The sequence below is a fragment of the Artibeus jamaicensis genome, unplaced genomic scaffold (genome assembly GCF_021234435.1).
Source record: "Artibeus jamaicensis isolate MK-2021 breed Jamaican fruit bat unplaced genomic scaffold, CSHL_Jam_final scaffold_461, whole genome shotgun sequence".
NCBI classification, from domain to species: domain Eukaryota; kingdom Metazoa; phylum Chordata; class Mammalia; order Chiroptera; family Phyllostomidae; genus Artibeus; species Artibeus jamaicensis.
The window spans coordinates 12,004,998-12,024,300 of NW_026522045.1; the positions used below are offsets into that span (position 1 = coordinate 12,004,998).

General features: G+C 38.3%; 1 protein-coding gene across 3 annotated transcripts in view; it reads right to left on the minus strand.

Moving 5' to 3' along the window:
- Positions 1 to 18,624, minus strand: part of CHRDL1 (chordin like 1) — a 171,348-nt gene extending 152,724 nt beyond the window's left edge. For all 3 annotated transcript variants that reach the window (XM_053657497.1, XM_053657496.1, XM_053657498.1), the window contains exons 1-2: positions 18,537 to 18,624; positions 14,966 to 15,112 (exon numbers count right to left, since the gene is read on the minus strand). In XM_053657497.1, the coding sequence (XP_053513472.1) occupies positions 14,966 to 15,044 (79 nt within the window). In that variant the 5' untranslated portion in view covers positions 15,045 to 15,112; positions 18,537 to 18,624. The remainder of the gene's footprint in view (positions 1 to 14,965; positions 15,113 to 18,536) is intronic.
- Positions 18,625 to 19,303: the final 679 nt, after the last annotated feature.

Genomic DNA, 19,303 nt, shown 5'->3' on the forward strand with positions numbered 1-19,303 from the left:
TACAGCAGTAGTGACTGTATTTTGCCTGTCTTTCTAGTTTTCAGAATAAAAAATACAGGCCAGTTTGTCCTGTGACCTTGACTTTCTGATTGATTTAAAAGGAGTTGTTGATACTCAGTTCCTTCAGCCTTTTTCTTGTGACAATAGGAGTGACAAGTTCTAAGCTCTTTACATGTCAGATGAAAAACTGGATGCTCTTTCCAGTCTTTTTTCTCTGCATTGTGTATATAAAAGTTTTATTACAAAATTAATAGCATATGGTATATACATTTTTAAACTACATTCTAAAATTAATATATCATGAAGATTTTTGTGTTGTTAAAGTTTTCTCCCATACCTCATGCCTAGTGACATGACTTCATACCAACATAGTTGAAACATAATTTATTAACTAATCCCCTTTTGGAACATATTAGGTTGTTTCCTTTTCTTTTAAAAAAATCCATGTTAAATATCTTTGAAATAATCCCCTATGCAACACTGGTTACTTTCTTAATACAATTTTTTAGAAGTAGATTTATTGGGTCAAATGTTTTTAGTGCTTTCAAATTCTTAACTATACTGTCAAATTGCATCCCCAAAAAACTACACTAATTTACCTTCCCATTAGCAGTAGGTGATTCCCAACATGTGATATTTTAATTATATGGATTTAAAAATAGATTCTATGGAAAGTAACCCCACAGAAAGCACGGATCATGGTAGGTAGGTATCCCCCAGGCCTATAATTTATTTAGTAAAATGTTTTAAGCTAGCCATCCCCATTGTTCTTGAGCATCTAGGTTAACAAACTTTTGAAATAAGCCTTAACCACCCTCAAAAAAAGGGTCATCAAGGAACATGTATAAAGGACCCATGGACAAAGCCAAAGGGAGTAGGTAGAACTGAGGGTGGAAGGTGGTGGTGGGTGGGACATGGGAGGGTTGTGGGGGGAAAGTGGCAACAACTGTGCTTGAAAAACAATATAAATAAATAAATAAGAAAGCACATAATCTTGCCATAACTATCCTGTAATCCAATTCTTGCCTTGCTTTTCCCACCTGCTTATAATCTTCCTTACATTCCCTCCTTAATCTAAAATGCATAAACAAAGCTGCAAAACATTTATTTTCAGGAGCGTTTGAGATGTTGCTCTCCAGCTTATGTCATCAGTTTGGCTCAAATAAATTCATAAAATTTTTCTGCACATTTGGATGTTTCTTATGTCAACAAAAAATTTGCCATTATGGTGGGGGAACTGGTATTTCTTTACCAGAAAGGCAGGATACATATTCATTTTCATTTCTCCTTTTATGGTATTACTATTATTGTTAACATTGTTATATTAATCTACATTTCTGGGCTAAGAACATATGCTCAAAACCATTTATTTTTTGAAAGAACTGAGAAAATCTGGTTTACTTTCTAGGCAGAATTTGATTTTTCAACCAAGTTTTAGCAATACAATCTTCTTGATATAAAAGTAAATTAGCTCTGACTGGTGTAGCTCAGTGGGTTGGGCACTGTCATGCAAACTGAAAGGTTACACTTTGATTTCTGTTCAGGGCACATGCCTAGGTTGTGAGCCAGGTCCCCAGTTGGGGACAGGCAAGAAGCAACCAATCAATGTTTGTCTTGCACTTCGATATTTATCTCCTTCTCTTTTTCACTCCCTTCCCCTTTCTCTAAAAATAAATAAATAAAATCTTTAAAGAAAAGTAAATTAGACTTATTATCCACAATGTTCTAGAATAAAGTAGGAAATATTTTAATAATTGTAACATCTTTAACTGATGAGAGATGAACTTGAATTTCTGAAAATGAACATGTAAATGAGGCACTTTGTGCTGCCTTCCATGTGCTTGTGAGAGGAGAGTGACTTCTGCAATAAACTTATAATCTAACCCTCAAACACCTAAGTGATTTGCATTCACATATACAACTCATCTAGACATTTTGGAAATAATCTGAGTATACACTTAGAAGCAAATCCATGAATGGGGTTATTTAAGTGACATCATGATGCTAGCATAAATAGTTCTACTTGTATGGTTCTGCCTAAATGGAAGTAAGCTACAAGTTACTTTACTGTTTTCAATCCACAATGCAAAGTAATGTGGAACATTGTGTATTAAGCATTTTATTCTGGATTCTTTTGCTTGTTTGGATTAGCTCACTCAGAGTTGACATCAAATCTACCTACTTACAATACGAAATTGGGTGATCTTTCATTATCAGCTATGTGGTCTTCATGGTTGGGTGATTTACCTTTTTTTTACTTGATTAAAAATGCAATAATTAAAAATAAAACCTCTCAAACACTAAGCAAGCACTAAAATAAAACAGGCTATCAAAATGTGGGTTTCCAGTGCATTTACATCTTTTTAAAAACTCACATCCTACAGAAACAGACTCATAGATACAGAGAATAGACTGATGGTTTCCAGAAGGAGGGGAGTAGAGCTGGGTGAGAAAAGTGAAGAGATTAAGAAGTACAGATTGGTAGTTACAAAATAGTCACAAGGATGTAAAGTACAGCATAGGGGACATAGTAATATTGTGATAACTATGTATGGTGCCATACATAGAAGGGTATTTAAAATTTCAAGGGGAACACTTTGTAAAGTATGTGATTGTGTAGCCACTATGCTGCACAACTAAAACTAATACAAGATAATACTCAATGTAAACTTTAATAAAAATATAATAAAATTAAAAATACAAATTTTTGTTAAAGGCTCTAGCTTGCAGGAAAGTCTGTTTCCAAAGGAACAGTGTGTGTGTGTGTGTATGTGTGTATTTTTAAAATTAGTTTCTCTTCTCTAAAATATCCTTAAGGCAGGTTATTTAACATGCAATATTAAATGGATTTTTTCAATTTATCTGAATTCACTATCACTCATGAAATCCACAGATAATCCAAATAACTTGTTTCAGCCAATATATCCAATTTCCTTTAAATTCAGCCTTTAAAGAGTATTTTTAGACAAAGTGTGAAAACTGAGTGATCTGAATTTTCCTGCTCTAAATTTGGCTCAAATGCTACAAGGCAGATGATAAGTGTAAAGCGCTCTGGACAACATAGAGCTAAATGAGAATGGTGATAAAAAAATAACTAATATTTACTGAACACTCCCAAAAATTCATGCTGTGTTCCAAAGGTTTTACATAAATTAATTCCCTAAATTATTTCATTACAACCTTACAAGGTAGGTTTCATCATTAGTCCCATTTACAGATGAGGAATCTGAAGCACATGGAGGTTTAGTAACTTGCCGAAGTTTACATAACTAGTCAAAATACAGATCTAGGATTCAAACCTAAGCAGTCCTGTTGCAGAACCAGAGTATCACCACTGCAGATTCTGCCCTTTCCTGCTACATAGTTGTAAGGTGCAATCCAACCACATTTATAACTTGGAAAATGAAGGGCTCCACACATTTTTGCCTTTTCTCATTACCTTTCCATTATACCTTTGAAACACAGGTTTGATCACCTTTTTAAGACTCAGATGTCATCTGTAGTGAAGTCAATTCATACTCAAATAGACTGCATATAATGGTACCATATTATTTTGCATTTTTTGTATCTAAGGCAGAGATAAAGTATAAAATAATAACCATGCTGTCAGATGGGGTTAAAATCTAGTTGGAAAAATAGATTGCTCCAGATAAAAGCTCTTTTTCATTGTCTTTAAACCTAATAGCACTTTCATCATAATATTCATATGGCATTTATCCCTTTTACGGGACAATTATTTTGCAAACTGTTTACTGAGGATGAAAATATCTTAAACACTGACTTCTGATAGAACCCTAACCTAAATACAAAAAAAAATAATTGGCTTTCATCAAGTGTATAGATCTTACTATTTTAACAATATGGGATTTGGCCAATTATGCCCAGACAGAAATCCACAAACTCCTGGAAGGAGCAAATTCAGGCAGACAAGGAGTTGAACAGTACATGATGGTTGTTGTTAAACAATGTTTCTTCAATTACTAACACTAAGATTTCTAAGCACATAACAAAAGTAAACACTATAGTATTTAATACATGTTTTACTATATTTGTCCAAGTTTGAGTGGCTGGCACAATAGCTCATTTCTCCAAGAGTATGCTGAACAATAGTCAATTTTCAGAAACTATGATGAAGTCAATTTCAGCACATGCTTATACATCAAAACTTTTAAAAAGTTTTTAGCATCACATAGGGGAGAATTTAATGAGTTGCACAGCATAACGACCACACCAAAAGTCCCAGTATATTAGCTTGTACAAGAAGCACAAGTGAGGTGATTTTATTCAAACAATGATGCTTCATCAACTTCTAGGAGATAAAGGAGATAAAGGCAACAAAAGTAAGATCATCATTTGCCATTAATTGAGGCATACCAGCTAGAGAATGCATAACTCACCAGTAACTAAGGGTATCTGTAAGTAGAACATGATCCCAGTGAAATTCCAACTAACATTTGAGATGGACCTTAAACCCATACTATCATAGCTTTTTCCAAATGATACAACTGACCCTAATTATAAGTGGCAATACCTTACTTTAGTGGTCACTGTTAGCAGAAACAATATTGACAAAAAGTAAAAAAAAAAAACAAAACCAGAGATGTGCCACTATACCATCAATGTTTTGCCCAATCATTACTGTCTAGCACCCAGGGTTAGGTCAAAAGCTAAATAACTCCATCACCAGTCTAAAAGCAAGAAAACATTCATATCAATTGTTTTTGATAACAGCTACTTTTTAAAGACTTTATTTATTTATTTTCAGAGGGGAAGGAAAGGAGAGAGTGAGAGAATATCAATGTATAGTTGCCTGTCCTGGGTCCCCTGCTGGGAACTGGCCTGCAACCCAGGCATGTTCCCTGACTGGGAATTGAACCGTGATCCTCTGGTTCACAGACCCTTGCTCCATCCACTGAGCTACACCAGCCAGGGCTGATAAGAGCTATTACTGTAGACATCATTCGTCATGTGAGCATTATAATATTTATCTATTATAGCACATACAGTCAGTGGAAAAAGGGAAGTGAATTTTTGTTGTTAACTATATGAGTGTACAAATGAAGTAAACAAATTTCTTTTTAACTATTTATTTTTAAAGGCCTACTTTAATAGTGAAGAAAAAATGAAAAGTACTTCTCTTCTGTCACCAAACTTAAAGCAGACTGGAAAAATGACAAGATACATAGTGGTTTTAAAAAGACTCCTATTTCTCTGGCAATTGGGTTTCTAGAATTGAAGTCGAATTTCCTCAGTATTTAAGACTTCATTTCCAGGATGAGGAAGACAGTGAAAAAAAGAAAGCCAAGAAGAATCCAAAATCTCCATACAGTTTATTCTTCTTTATCCAGGAGTTAATTACACTTGTTGGATCATTTGTCCAAAATTAGTTCAACTTAATATACATTCAGTGGCCTGTGCACAGCATGGCCATCCCACTACCTGCCTTGTGGCTATCTTACTTTTTAAAAAAGATTTTATTTATTTATCTTTAGAAGGGAAGGGAAGGAGAGAGGGAGAGAAACATCAGTGTATGGTTGCCTCTCATGCATCACCTGCTGGGAAGTGGCCTACAACCCAGGCATGTGCCCTGAATGGGAATCAAACCACAGTTGTTTGGTTTGCAGGCCTGTGCTCAATCCAATGAGCTATACCAATCAGGGCAGCTATTTTACTTTTCTACTAGCAGGTGGACAAACTAAATGAGGGAAAAAAAAGGTCCATATTCCAAAGATGTTGGACAGTCGAGCAAGGTGACCACATTAGCTAAGACCAGAACTGGAGATTTGGCATGAAATTTCAATTAATTGTACCCTTCTATCTCCCATTAGCATGGATAACTGGGAGTTGATGGTATTTTCATTAGCCTTTACTATGAAAATACTATTAGAATATCATCATGGGCAGACCCTTTTATAGAAAGGCTGCTTTGGCTGCCAAAATCTGACCTGTATATATCCCTGGCTAAAATTATGCCTTACATATCATCTGACAGGATTTGGGGCAAAACCAAAGCTTTTCTTTAAAAAAAGCAAATTTTTATTCCTATCAGCATCTCAGCCATGCAAATCTCTGCTGAGGAAGGTTTATTATCTGTTTGGTCAAGAATTCAAGTTATAGCCATGGCTGGTGTAGCTTAGTGATTAAGCGCGGGCCTGTGGACCATGAGATCCAGTTTGATTCCCAGTCAGGGCACATGCCTGGGTTGCAGGCCAGTTCCCAGTGGGGGACACATGAGAAGCAACCATACATTGATGTTTCTCTCCCTCTCTTTCTCCTTCCCTTCCCCTCTCTCTGAAAATAAATAAATAAAATATTTTTTAAAAAAAGAATTCAAGTTATGGACTTGCAGACAAGATGGTGGTATAGGTAAGTACAACTTGCCTCCTCACACAACCACATCAAAATTACAACTAAACTACTGAACAACCATTATCAGAACCACAAGAAACAGAGATAAATGGAAGTCCTACTTTATGGGATTAAATAAAGTTAAAAAAGTAATTACATAGAGAATGGTAGAAGGGGTGGAGACAGGGAACAGACTAGTGCTACATCCACATGTGGTAGATAAAAACTCAGGAGGGATGATATCACAGGAGCATGGATCCCAGTCCCACACCAGGCCCCCCAGCCCAGGGTTCTGGTGCCAGGGAGATGAATGATAACTTCTGGCTGTAAAAACCAGTGGGGATTGAAGCTATGGAAGACAGAAACTGACGGACTTCTAGGCAGTGCCTCTTAAAGGGCCCATACAAGGACTTACCTTGGTTCACTCCTTTAGTGCTCCAGCACAGAGGCAGCAGCTTCAAATGCATTAAAGACATATGGGAGTGAATGAATTGTCCAGCATCAAGGCAAGAGCTGGGGGCAGCTTTCTCCTAGACAGAAGTGCTGGCAGAAGCCATTGTTCCTTTTATGAGCCCTCCCTTCACAGAGCCACAGAGCTAAAAGGTAGGCACTATATATGAGACTCCATCCACTTGGCTTATACTGTATGCCCTACCCTGGTAATTCTCTGAGGCCTTTCCCCCACCCAACTTTCAGGCCCACCCAGGCTGTTTCCAGTGGCTTTTCCATGTGAATGGCTTGTCTTGACCCATGCTTCAGATCTTCCTAAATTCTTTCAGACAAGCAGCATCTGGATTCAGTGAGGCCCGTACCTCTTGCTAAGTTTCCTGCACTAGGAGCAGCTGGCCCTGGTTCACAGCTTGGACTCTTCTGGGCATCTCCAAGTCCAGCACAAGTAGTAGCCATCTGCAGATCATTTTGTAGCTAATGCTGTGTGACCCTGGACAGAACACAGGCAGTGGCTGACCTTGGATGTGCCAACAGCAATGAAGGCTCAACTATAAGAGGAGGGTGTAAATGGCCCATACAATGTCTGTACCTTGAGTACCAAGCTTGGGTAATAGAGGAGGCTATGCCACTGAACCTTATAGGACACCTACTATATTAAGTCACTCTATCAACCTTCAGAGATGTGGTAGCTCTAACTAATACATAGAAACAAACACAGGGAAGCTGCCAAAATTAGGAGTCAAAGAAACATGGTCCAAATGAAATAACAGAACAAAACTCTAGAAAAAGAACTAAACAAAATGGAGAAGATGAATCTATCAGATGCAAAGTTCAAAACACTGGTTATAAGGGTGCTCAAGGAACTTAGTGAGAACCTCAACAGCATAAAAAAAATCCAGTCAGAAATGAATGATACACTAACTGAAACAAAGAACAATTTACAAGGAATGAGCAGTAGAGAGGATGAAGCCAAGAATCAAATCAGAGAATTAGAACATAAGGAAGCAAAAACAACTAATTTGAACGGTATGAAGAAAAAAATAATACAAAAATATGAGGATAGTGTAAGGAGCCTCTGAGACAGCTTCAAGCATGCCAACATTCGCATCATAAGGGTGCCAGAAGGAGAAGAGAAAGAGCAAGAAATTGGAAATCTATTTTAAAAAAATAATGAAAGAAAACTTCCGTAACTTGCTGAAGGAAATAGACATGCAAGTCCAGGAAGCACAGAGAATCCCAAAGAAGATGGACCCAAAAAAGATGAACCCAGAGTCCCACTCCATCACATACAATTAAAATGCCTAAGGTTAAAAACAAAGAGGGAATCTTAAAAGCAGAAAGAAAAAAAAAGCCATTAGTTATCTACAAGGGAGGCCCCATAAGACTGTCAGCTGATTTCCCTAAAGAAACTTTGCAGGCTAGAATGGAATGGCAAAGTCACAAAAAGCAGAGACCTATAGCTAATATTGCTCTACCCAGCAAAGAAGAAGCACAAGCCATATTTAGAGTGCTAATACTGTAATGTACCAAACCAAATATGAAAAATACATACACTTTGTACTTTCTTCAGGTGGCCTCTGTTTTGTTTCATCTTTAAAAATATTATTTTACCACTACTTTTTTCACATACAACTTGTATCTAATATATTTTTTAAGATTTTATTTATTTATATTGAGAGGGGAAGGGAAGGAGAGAGGGAGAGAAATATCAATGTATGGTTGCCTCTCCTTCATCCCCTGCTGGGAACTGGCCTGAAACCTGTATTTAGTATTTTTATAAGCAAACAGGTTATAAAATTTAAATGAATAACATACTCTTTGCAATGATCTTGAGGCAAAGTCCAGGTGTGCTCCAAGTACCTAAAGACAGAGCCTTGACTTCCCTTGTTTGCCTCTGCAGCCCCTATCCTGACATCCTTTAGTTTTCTGTACAGAAAGAAGGAAGTCCTTTCAGTTTATAATTACAGAATCTTTAGTTCAGAGAGCATAAATGACTCAACCAATACCACACAGCAAGCAATAGAAGTGACCAGACCAGGTCTCCTAATTTAAAGCACAGTCTTCTTTCCATTACACTCTGAGGACATTCCAATCCTACTGAGAAGTCAGGGAAATATAAGAAGCATGAACATAAAGATATATATTTTTAACCTTCCTCACAAATTTCCCTTGGCTTAACTTACATAGGTTTATGAAAAACTTTAGTAGTAGTCTCTGTCTTTTAACTCTCACATGGTATATTGTCTCTCTTAGGAATTCTGGTTACAAAATTCTTTTTTTTAAAACAATACTTTATTTATTTATTTTTAGAGAGGGGAAGGAGTGGAGAAAGAGAGAAAATCAGCAATGTGTGGTTGCCTTTCATGCACCTCCAACTGGGGACCTGGCCCACAACCAAGGCATGTGTCCTGACTGGGAATTAAACTGGCAACCCTTTGGTTCACAGACCAGTATTCAGTCCATTGAGTCACACCTGCCAGGGCACAAAGTTCTTTAAATATTCCATTGTATCATCTCTTATGTGTTAACTGGCTACCATGTGCAAAGGACTAGGCTTCTATTCAATAGAATAAACTGGCTTCCCCAGAGAATTGCTAGAGGCAAATTGATGTAGTGAACAAAACACTGGAGACCTGAGTTTTAGTTCTGGTCCTGGGTTGCGCTTGTTGTTTGTTCTTGTACAAAGTCATTTGACTTCATTAGTTTTCTAGTTTCTCATATAAAAATTAAGGCTTTTCACTTGGCTTTCATGAGAGTTACTCTAATAGCTACCACTTACTAAAAACTATTGTGTCAGGCAGCGTTTCAAAGCACTTGGTATACACAATCTCATTTATTCTTCAAAAGCCCATGTTTGTGGTAATTGTGTGCTACTATTTACCCTACTGTACTGATAAGAAATTTAAAACTGGAGAGGATAAGTGACATTCCCAAAGTAAGAAAGTAAGTCATGGGGCTAGGGTTTTGATCTAAGTGGACTCCAGGGCCTCTGTACCCAACCCCATTGTCTCCTCAACATAAAAAAAATTAAGAATGTACTTTGAAAAGCATTAAGCCCTGGCTGATGTAGCTCAGTGGATGTGGGCCTGCGAACCACATGATCGTGGTTCGATTCCCAGTCAGGGCACATGCCTGAGTTGCAGGCCGGTTCCCAGCAGGGGACTCAGGAGAGGCAAACATACATTGATATTTCTCTCCCTCTCTCCTTCCCTTCCCTTCTAAAGATAAATAAATAAAATCTTTTAAAAAAGCATTAAGAATTTTAATTTTAAGGCATTCTTTCTCTCTTTTATTTCCACCCACTTAAACTTCTAAGACACGAATAGGTCTACTGTTTTGCTGGCTTCTTTCTATTATCCAATAATCACCTCAAAGTTTGAAGTGAGAATCTGCATGAAGAAAACGAATCTGTCTGGTTGGCTTTAACAATAGACTGAGAGATTTTGGGTAGGCTTCATAAGGCAATGCTTCGTATGTCTAAAATTTTTTGAAGTGTCTTCTTCCTTCCCTTACAACTTTTGGTGGCTTATACTTCCTGAGAAATCAAGAGGCCCATTTTCCACTAAATGTAAATTTTGGAAGCTTTTCTCCTGAAGGTATAAATGGGTGAGAATCTAGTCCCAGGGAAGATTCAGCTAACTCACCTTGAAATTAGGAATTGACTCTGTGAAGTACACGAGCAATTCTTCTCCCTAGAACCTTTGCCAGACTTGACAGGCTGGTCCATTCAAAACACATAATTGAATATTCCTAACAACTCATTCTTCTACCTCACTTTGATCAATAGTTCATTACCTAAGTTAGAGCTGCCAAAAGAGACAAACTCTTCAGCCCATTTGTCCTGTATTTTATGCATTAAATGTTATGCTCCCTTTGAACTTCAAAAGAGCTCCCTAGCCTCTTTGACTAGAACTTTAACAACAGAGCATAATGGAGTTACAGAAAAGTTTTTTTCCCAGTTAAAGACTTCAAACCTTGCTGATTCTGGACAGTAACAAACTTTTACATAAGCCACTAATGCCACTTCATCCACTGCAATGCACCATCAGTATTTCCTGGGTTCTCAGAGCCTGTCTTCCCTCCTGAAATAGCAGCTGTTAACTGTGGCTAATTAGCTACTAGGAAGTGGCAGCACCCGTCTCAACATTTCCCTGTGAAACAGCTCTCCACAAATATAGCCTTTTTTCTAGACCTCTTCAGATTTTTATCAACTGAACAAGTATCTTTGACCATAATGGTGCCCCCTTCATTCCACCCTGATACTGAAAAAAGGATAGCAAACAGGCTGCAGTGCACCTTTTTTGATCTAGAAGCCAATATTAGAACCATCCTGTGAAAGATTAAAAAAACCTTGGCTTCCTTGGGTGAAATGGTGTCTGGCAACAAGGATAGATGTAAAAGTTTTTTACCCTGACAGTTACATGTTTCCTGAAGTTTTTCTTAGTTAAAAAAAATACTCTCTCTCCTTCTTCCACTCTCATACCTATCTTTACCTATTAAAGAATATAGCAAAATATATGGAAAATGAGATATTCTTTTATTTTAAAGAGCTTTTCTCCTGTTGTAAAAGTAATTCTTGCTAATTGTGAAAACTTTGAAATACATAGAAGTACAATAATGAACAAAAATAACATTCATGAACCTACCGCCCAGAGATAAAAAGAAAATTGTTTCCCTATTACATACCATACATGAATATGAATTTCAGATGGAATAGAGAATTATTGGTAAAACCCCAAATTATGGAAACAATAGAAGAATATACAAGAATGTGAAATTCTTCTACTTTGTAGACCTCCATAGGAATAAGAAGAAATTCAGAAGCCATAAAGGAAAGTAATGACAGCTCTGCCTACACACATAAAAACATTCTTTATGAAAAAATTCAACTTAAAGTTTAAAGTCAATGGCAGACAGCGAAAATGTTATTTGAAATGCAAAAAGTTAATAACAAAATTTGAAATAACAAAACATTAAAAAATAACATTGTGTCAATAAGACAAGCAACCCAACTTAAATAAGCAATTCAGTGAAGAAATACAATTGGATTAAAAATAAATGAAAAGATATTCCATCCCTGGCCAAGTAGCTCAGTTAGTTAGTGTGTTATCCTGATACAACAAGGTTGTGGGTTTGATCCCTGTTTAGGGCACATAGAATAATCAATGAATGAATGCATAAATAAGTGGAACAATAAATCAACTTCTCTCTCTCAAAAATTATTAATAAAAAATGCTCCAGTAATAGGAAAATATCACAGCAAAACTGAAATGTGGTCTCTCCTATTAAGCTTGTCCAAAAATAAAAGATTAATAATACTTTTAGCAAAGGAATTAAAAATGGACACTTATACAAAAATGGTGGGTTTATAAATTGATACAACTGTTTTGGAGAACAATTCGACAGTCTTTACAAGATTAAAGTTGAACATACACTTTGACCTAACAAGTCCTCAAAAATACTTGCCTAAGCACCTAAAGGTATTCATTAATACCTTATTTGTAATAGAAAAAACCTAAATATCTATAAATAGGGACTGATTAAATCATGGCACACTTATACAACTGGCAACTATGAAGGCATTAGAAAGAATATGGTACTGTTGTATTGCAATGTTCTGACATGGAAAGACATCCTAGACCTACTGCTGAATAAAAGTACAGAAAAACATGTGTTCCATTTTCATAAAAGGAAAAAGCCCTATAGACATCTAAGTATATTGTTATAACATAGAGAAAAGATTTTGGAAGAATACATAGCAAACTGTTAGTAATGGTTACCCCTGGGGAGTGGGATAGGAGTTGTGGTATACACATTCTTTTTTTTCAAGATTTTATTTATTTATCTTTAGAGGGGAAGGGAAGGAGAGAGGGAGAGAAATATCAATGTATGGTTTCTTCTGATGTGTCCCTGCTGGGAACTGGCCTGAAACCCAGGCATGTACCCTTACTGGGAATCGAACTGCGATTGTTTGGTTCTCAGGCCTGCGCTCAATCCACTGAGCTACACCAACCAGGGCAGTATACACATTCTTTATGAAGCTCAGATACTTTCATATAGTTTTATAAAATAAGTGTTATTAATTTTATAAAATAAAAAATTCTAAAAGTTAACATAAGTATTTTCCAGGACTGTCAAATTTTCAATAAGCAGGTTTTTAATGGTTGCATGGTAGGACATTACATGGATCATTTATTTAACCATTCCCCAGTGGATTGATATTTCCACTGCTTCTAATTTCTCACTGTTAGAGCTGCATTATAGAACCCTGTGCATGCAGTGATTGTGTGTGTGAGTGCATATGTAGGCAACATATATAGGGCATATGCTTTGAGATTTCCACTTTAGTAGAGGTAAGTTTGCACATGTCTTTGAGAAAGTTAGCCTTAGTGTGACTACACAGAATGATGCTGAATGGCTCATTCAGGGAATGACCATGACCTTGGCCTCATCCTCAGATTATAAGCCTGAAACACCAGACCAAAACTGGCACCCTAGGCCATGTGTTACATAATCATTCTGACATCAACTGAATATCAAAATGGCTTAGGACAAATTCATAGGCAGTAGGAAATGTTAAAAAGTGATAGATTTTGGTTTGCAAATAGTTTTTAAGTTATATTTTTGGTATATCAACTAAGATCTATGTTGCATGGACAATATTCCTTAATTCTTCATAAACATGGAAAGCTTCTCAGAAGAGATTATCTTCTAAGCATTGCACACCATATATCAATGATGCCATCAGTAACAGAGCATAAGGAAAGTTTCTTCCTAATAAAGAAAGGATTTTAAACCCAGCTGATGGTGGGCTGACCTGGGCTGAGAATGGATGGACAACTTTTCTATCAGGTTCATTAAAATCAATGAGAACTTCTAGAAAAGAAGAGATCCAATGGACTGCATTCAAGTGGAAGAAGAATATTGTTTAAGGGATACAAGGGGAGAGGCTGATCCAAGCTTCCCTAATAAAAGCATGCCCTGCTAAACTTCTTCCTATGGCCCAAACCTACTATAAATTACCATATATCACTCATATTTAAGAGCCCGATAAAAATTACTTTCTCCCAGGAAGAAAATTAAGTTTACTATGAAAATCATAGTATAGAAACACACAAAACAATGGAATAGTTTGGACACTTTTCCCCCTGCCAACAAACTTCATGCCTAATATTTGTAACTTATGCTGATAAAAGGATCAATGTTTACATGATGGGCTTCAGATGCTGCTTCAGCTTCTGACAGGAATATTTTCACAGTTCCATCTCATGAATAAGTTCAGTGGAGCAGAGAATGCCCTTTCTTGGACCAGTTCCACTTTGTGCTTCTTTTGATAGAGCCAAAAAAGGGAAACTAGAGCTATGAATTCTCTTTCAAATTTGGAGCAATTGTCCACCTAAGATGTGGGGCTGTATGTGGACCAAAGAAGGTGAAGTTCATACTGTGCGAAGGCAGCAGAAAGCTCTTAACAAGAGCAGAGATGTCAACAGTTACTCATAAATCTCCCAAATGTGGTGACAAAGAGGGTTATTTAGCCCCCCTTCCTACCATTCTGCTTTCTCTAACATGTTAACCCATCACACGGATCACTGACTTTCTAGAAATATTCCCTGGCTTTTTGGGGAATTATTCCTTTCAATAAATGGCATTCGATTTTCTCATAGTCCCAGGATTTCCTCAAAGGCTTCTTCACCTGAATCCATTTTATGTGAAAGGTTTTTCCTTCTTCATTTTTGACATAAGGGAACATGCACAGCCCAATTTACTTTTTCTTTTTTCTGCTATACCTTTTCATTAACTGAAAACCTTTGTTGAAGAGTTTGAAATCTGGGGGGAAATCCAGCTCATCAGATATTTTTACAGTTATATAAAATGGAATGAAATTTGTACAGTTTAAAACAGGGAAAGAAAAATAGCCTAATATGTCATGTGTTCTATGAGATGATAACTATATGATAATCAGAAAAAACAGCCCCAAACTTAGTTGGCTTGATTAAAAGTTCTTATTCTTTTATCAGTCCATGTATAAACCAGTAACATTCATTTTCTTCTTTTGGAATAATGACACGGCCACATTTGGGTCTGTATCAAAATCAATACAGATTATAAGCACACTTTCAGAGAAATTACAAGAGAGCATCCTGTTTTTTAAACACAAGACACTTACGATTTACTTGCTTTGCTTTGCTTTCTTCTAGGAAAATAAAGAATAGCAGCAAGGTAAAGATGTATTTTATTCCTCCCATTTTTCACTCTTCCTCTTTCTGGCCACTAAAAAAGACAACTCAAACTTTCAGGGTCTGGTGTAGTCAAGCTGTTGGGAAGAAAGCAGAAAGAAGACTTAAAACAGAGCCTCTGAAAGTGATGGAGATCACTGATGCTTCTAACTTGCTAGGAGAGAAAAACTTTGGAGAATTTAAATAAGTGCAAGAATTATTTTCCTGAGTAAGAAAGAGAACCTGCCTTTCCTGCCTTGCAAAGATTATGGGAAAAAAATTTAAGCTGATGAACATGCATTCCTATCCAATGTTAAGGCTGAATCCTAACAAGCAAGTCACACAGAAACAAAAATAAATTTTAAAATCCTGCTTTCTAAGGGAATTAAAGTTGATTTCTCAAGAGATTTTCTTTGGGAGAAGGGAAACTGGGGTTTGCAAAACAGCTACATTGGCAAACTAGATAAAAATAATAGCCATGAGACCCAAACAATTTCTGAAATGAAAGTTAACTAATCTTAGCTTCATGACCACTGTTTTATTAATCTCTCAGGGATCAGGCACATATTGGTCAGTGCTTCTCGTGTGTCTTCCATTTGATCTATAAGGCTCTTCAGTTTGAGTTACTTATGTTGGAAAACATAGATGTAATTAGCAAATGGATGCAATTAAATACCTGAATTGCTCAGGCATATTGTAAAATGGAAACTTAAAACAGGCCACTTTTCAGGGAATTTAGGCAAAATTAAATGGGTAATGTGTTCACATTACACCACCATGAAAAAGACCATTAAAGCAACTACAATTCTTAAAAATTTGAGACTTACATTTCCAGTCTAAGGGGTAGAAGTCTTAAATCTTTTGAGCCTTTAGATGCGGAAATTTTGCTACAGCTCATATCCAGCCATATGTCATTTCCATAGGCTTTAGAGTTTTCAAAACTTCCAATCAGCAATTTGATAATATTTAAATATTCAAGAAGTACCACATTTCAATTTTGGGCTAACTGTGAGTGGAAATTCAGCTCATTAATCTTTTCAGAGGATTCAACCTAAATATCTAGTATAAAGAGCTGGAAGGAATGCAAGATGATCATTCTGGAGAACTGAATCGTCTTTATGTGGTAGTATGATACCACAGCTCCTACTTTAAATGCTCTGAAGTCGCCTGGATAACTGAAAATCCATTGTTTCAAATTATGAATATGTAACCAAAGAATAACTAACTATGGAGAATAATTTGTGCCATCAGTCAGGATTTGCAGTACCATTCTGACTTTTCTACCTCCTGCCTGCTTCTTAAACAAGAACTAATTCTCCTAGGACATGTTCTTAGCCTGCCAAAGCTCTGGTTTCTGAGGTCTTGGTCCCCTCTGTGACTTTATGGTCAACCTTCAGTCACTCAGAATGTCTCTGTCTTCTGAGAGCTACCAGATTCCCCTGAAGCAAATCGTGTCCATGAACAATTGGGAGGTTCTTCCTGAGTCTACTTTAATAAGCTTATTTGCCAAGTCTCCAAAGGAAAAAAATTTAAACCACTGAAATCTAATTTATCAAAATCACATATGGATCTCAGGGAATATTTCTCAAACCACATTTTTCAGGCCTCTCCATACAAGAACCAAAAGGGTTGTTTTTTCTTGTACAATGGTTGGGCGATTTGGTGAACAGTAGCATTGCTTCATAATTCATGCTGGTGAGAAAATGGCTCTTCAAATTTTTTTGCTTTTTTTAGGTCCCAACTAATGTTATGAGCAAATAGAAAAGTTGATAATGATAGAGTAATTTATCTCTTTTGGTGTTCCTGTTCCAGGCTGTGATGGAGAACATCAGAAAACTAATTGTTTTATAAATTTTCACTTTTGAATTACAAGATCCTGAAATCCTGCCTTTGTATTCTGTGCAGAAACACAAACTGAGAAGAGTTCCCTCTCCAAGTCTCCTCACTGTTCAATTTCTCTTTATCTTTTACTTTTTCTTTTGGGGGAGTTGGGTGGTGTGAGACATTTATGGGGACTGTAGCAATAAATACAAGCAAGCATTGCTCAGCAAACATGCCGACTTTTACACTTGCAAAGAGCCAAACTGGCCTAAATTTTTTGAATTATACTTTGACCCAGTTAACTGGAGTTATTTCTGCATTAACTCTCTCTCTGCTACACAGGCTGTTGTGCCATTGAACTTGCATTTGTTCTTTTACAGGTTACTTAGAAATGTAGTCATCAAAATGCTGTGAGGGGAATCCAGGCCAAAACAAAAAAACAACAGAGAAAACAAAACCTTGCAACTAACACCAGGTAGGGGAAAGGAGAGGGGGCTTTACAAGAGAAAAAAAAACATGTCAGAATTAAAGAACTGTGTTCATTAATGTGTGTCCATGAAACAAACATTTGCACTGTTTATTTGTACCAAGTCAAGTGCCCAAGGTCTCCTTGCTCAGCTGTAATTTACAAGGCAATCTGAGCCATCAAGTCATCAGGAGCCTGTCCATTCTCAGAAGAGGTCTCCTGAGTTGAACAGAACCAAAGAGATACTCTCAAAGAAAGGCTAATGGCTGAGCATATGTCAGCCAGTTCTTCATGCCCCACAGTGTCTCTTTAATCCTCCCTGAGAGGTTTAATGGACCTTGTAATCTCATAGTCACTATCATTTGTGGGACAGCCTCCAGGGGAGCAATTCTTTTTCTGACAATAAAACGCTGCAGTCTCAGGCAGTGTTGTCTTATATCCTCTCCCCTCTCTACCTTCCAACAAGAAAAGCTCAGTTCACTTGGTGGTGGATTGCCACTGAAAAATGGCAGTTCCAGCCCTGGGGGTCTCTTAGAGTCAGCTCCTTCATTGCTACTTACTACTGATAAACTATGGCTTGTAACACACCTTGTTATAATTTCATTTTATGCCCCACAACAACCTGACACCCTGGAGCCCAAAGAACTCTCAATTGCCTATTCTCATAGAGTTAGTGGGCTTTCCAGGCCCTGAACTCTGGCAATACTGTGTTGCTTCCTGAGTCTAGCCTCTCAAAATTCTGACCCCAGCGGTTTCGGTTGAAAAATGAGTCAAGTCTCCAGAGTCTAGAGGAGCCTCTCCCCCCCGCCCCCCGTTCTTCCCTGTTTCATTAACTTTAGCACGTATTAATAACCCACTGGTCCAGGGCATTTCAGCAAGTGAGAAAAAAGGCTCAGGGCACACAGGATAACTAAGGGGATTGCAGAACCCATTAGGTAACTTACCAATTGGCATTCCAAAGCACCAGAGCAAGGAAATACGCAAACTGGGTAGGGAGTGGAGACTGCTCGGTTCTAATTTACAGTCCCTGACCTGCCTCGGTCCAGCGCTGAGGGCCCACCTCTACCCCAAGCATTGGCAGCTGAACCCTAAAGCGAGTTGGGGTGGCAGGTCAAGAGAGATTGAGGCACCATCAGGGAACTTTCAGGAGCGGCTAGTGCCAGCATAAGATACCCCACCTGTGCAAAGGCTGGAAAGGACTGTCCGGGAAGCAGGCTCCGGCACCGTTCACTGACCTTGTTCACTGGCCTTATTGGTCTTCCACGGGTGCACACGCACAGAGCTCTCCAGAGCGCTGCTCCTAGGTCTGTGGCTGGCAGGTTGTGGAGAGAGCCAGAGTGCTCGCGAGCTGGGCGGGGGAATCCAAAAGTGGGTGGGAGGAAAAACATCACCGCCCTCACACCACGAGGGAGCAGCTGTTCGCTGGACTCCAGAGAGCAGAGCCAAGGCTCGGGTACAGGAGGCCCGGGGCCACCTGCTTGCCAGCCCGCCGCCAGCTCCCCACTCCCCACTTGGCCCGGGAGGCCGGCAGCTAGACGCAAGCGGGAAGTCTGCAAAAGCAACCGCTGCCAGCCGGCACCCCTTCTCCAGTCTGCACCCCTTCAGTGCTAGGCACTACGGCTTTATTCCTGCTCCCCACACCCAAAAGTTAAGAAATCCAGAGAAAGTGAGAGGCTCAGCTGGCGATTTTGCCATCACGCAGCGCCCCCACTGCAGCTCCCCTCTCCTCTGGCTAAGCAAGCTTTGGGGTCTTAAAGGGACCGCACATCTACTCCGGACCCTCCTCCTCTGAGAGCTGCACTTAGGAGCTCACCACCTCTGTCTGGCGCCCGCCATGAGACTCCAGCTACTCTCTGACTGGAAGCCTGCACCCCTCTTCTCTGGCACAAAGGCCTCTCTGGTGCATGCACCTGGTCTGGTCCTTAGCTGGTGCACAGGACACAGGATGAGCTGGCCTTGCAAATTATGCCCTACCGAGCTGCTTATCATTTCAGGGTGTTTC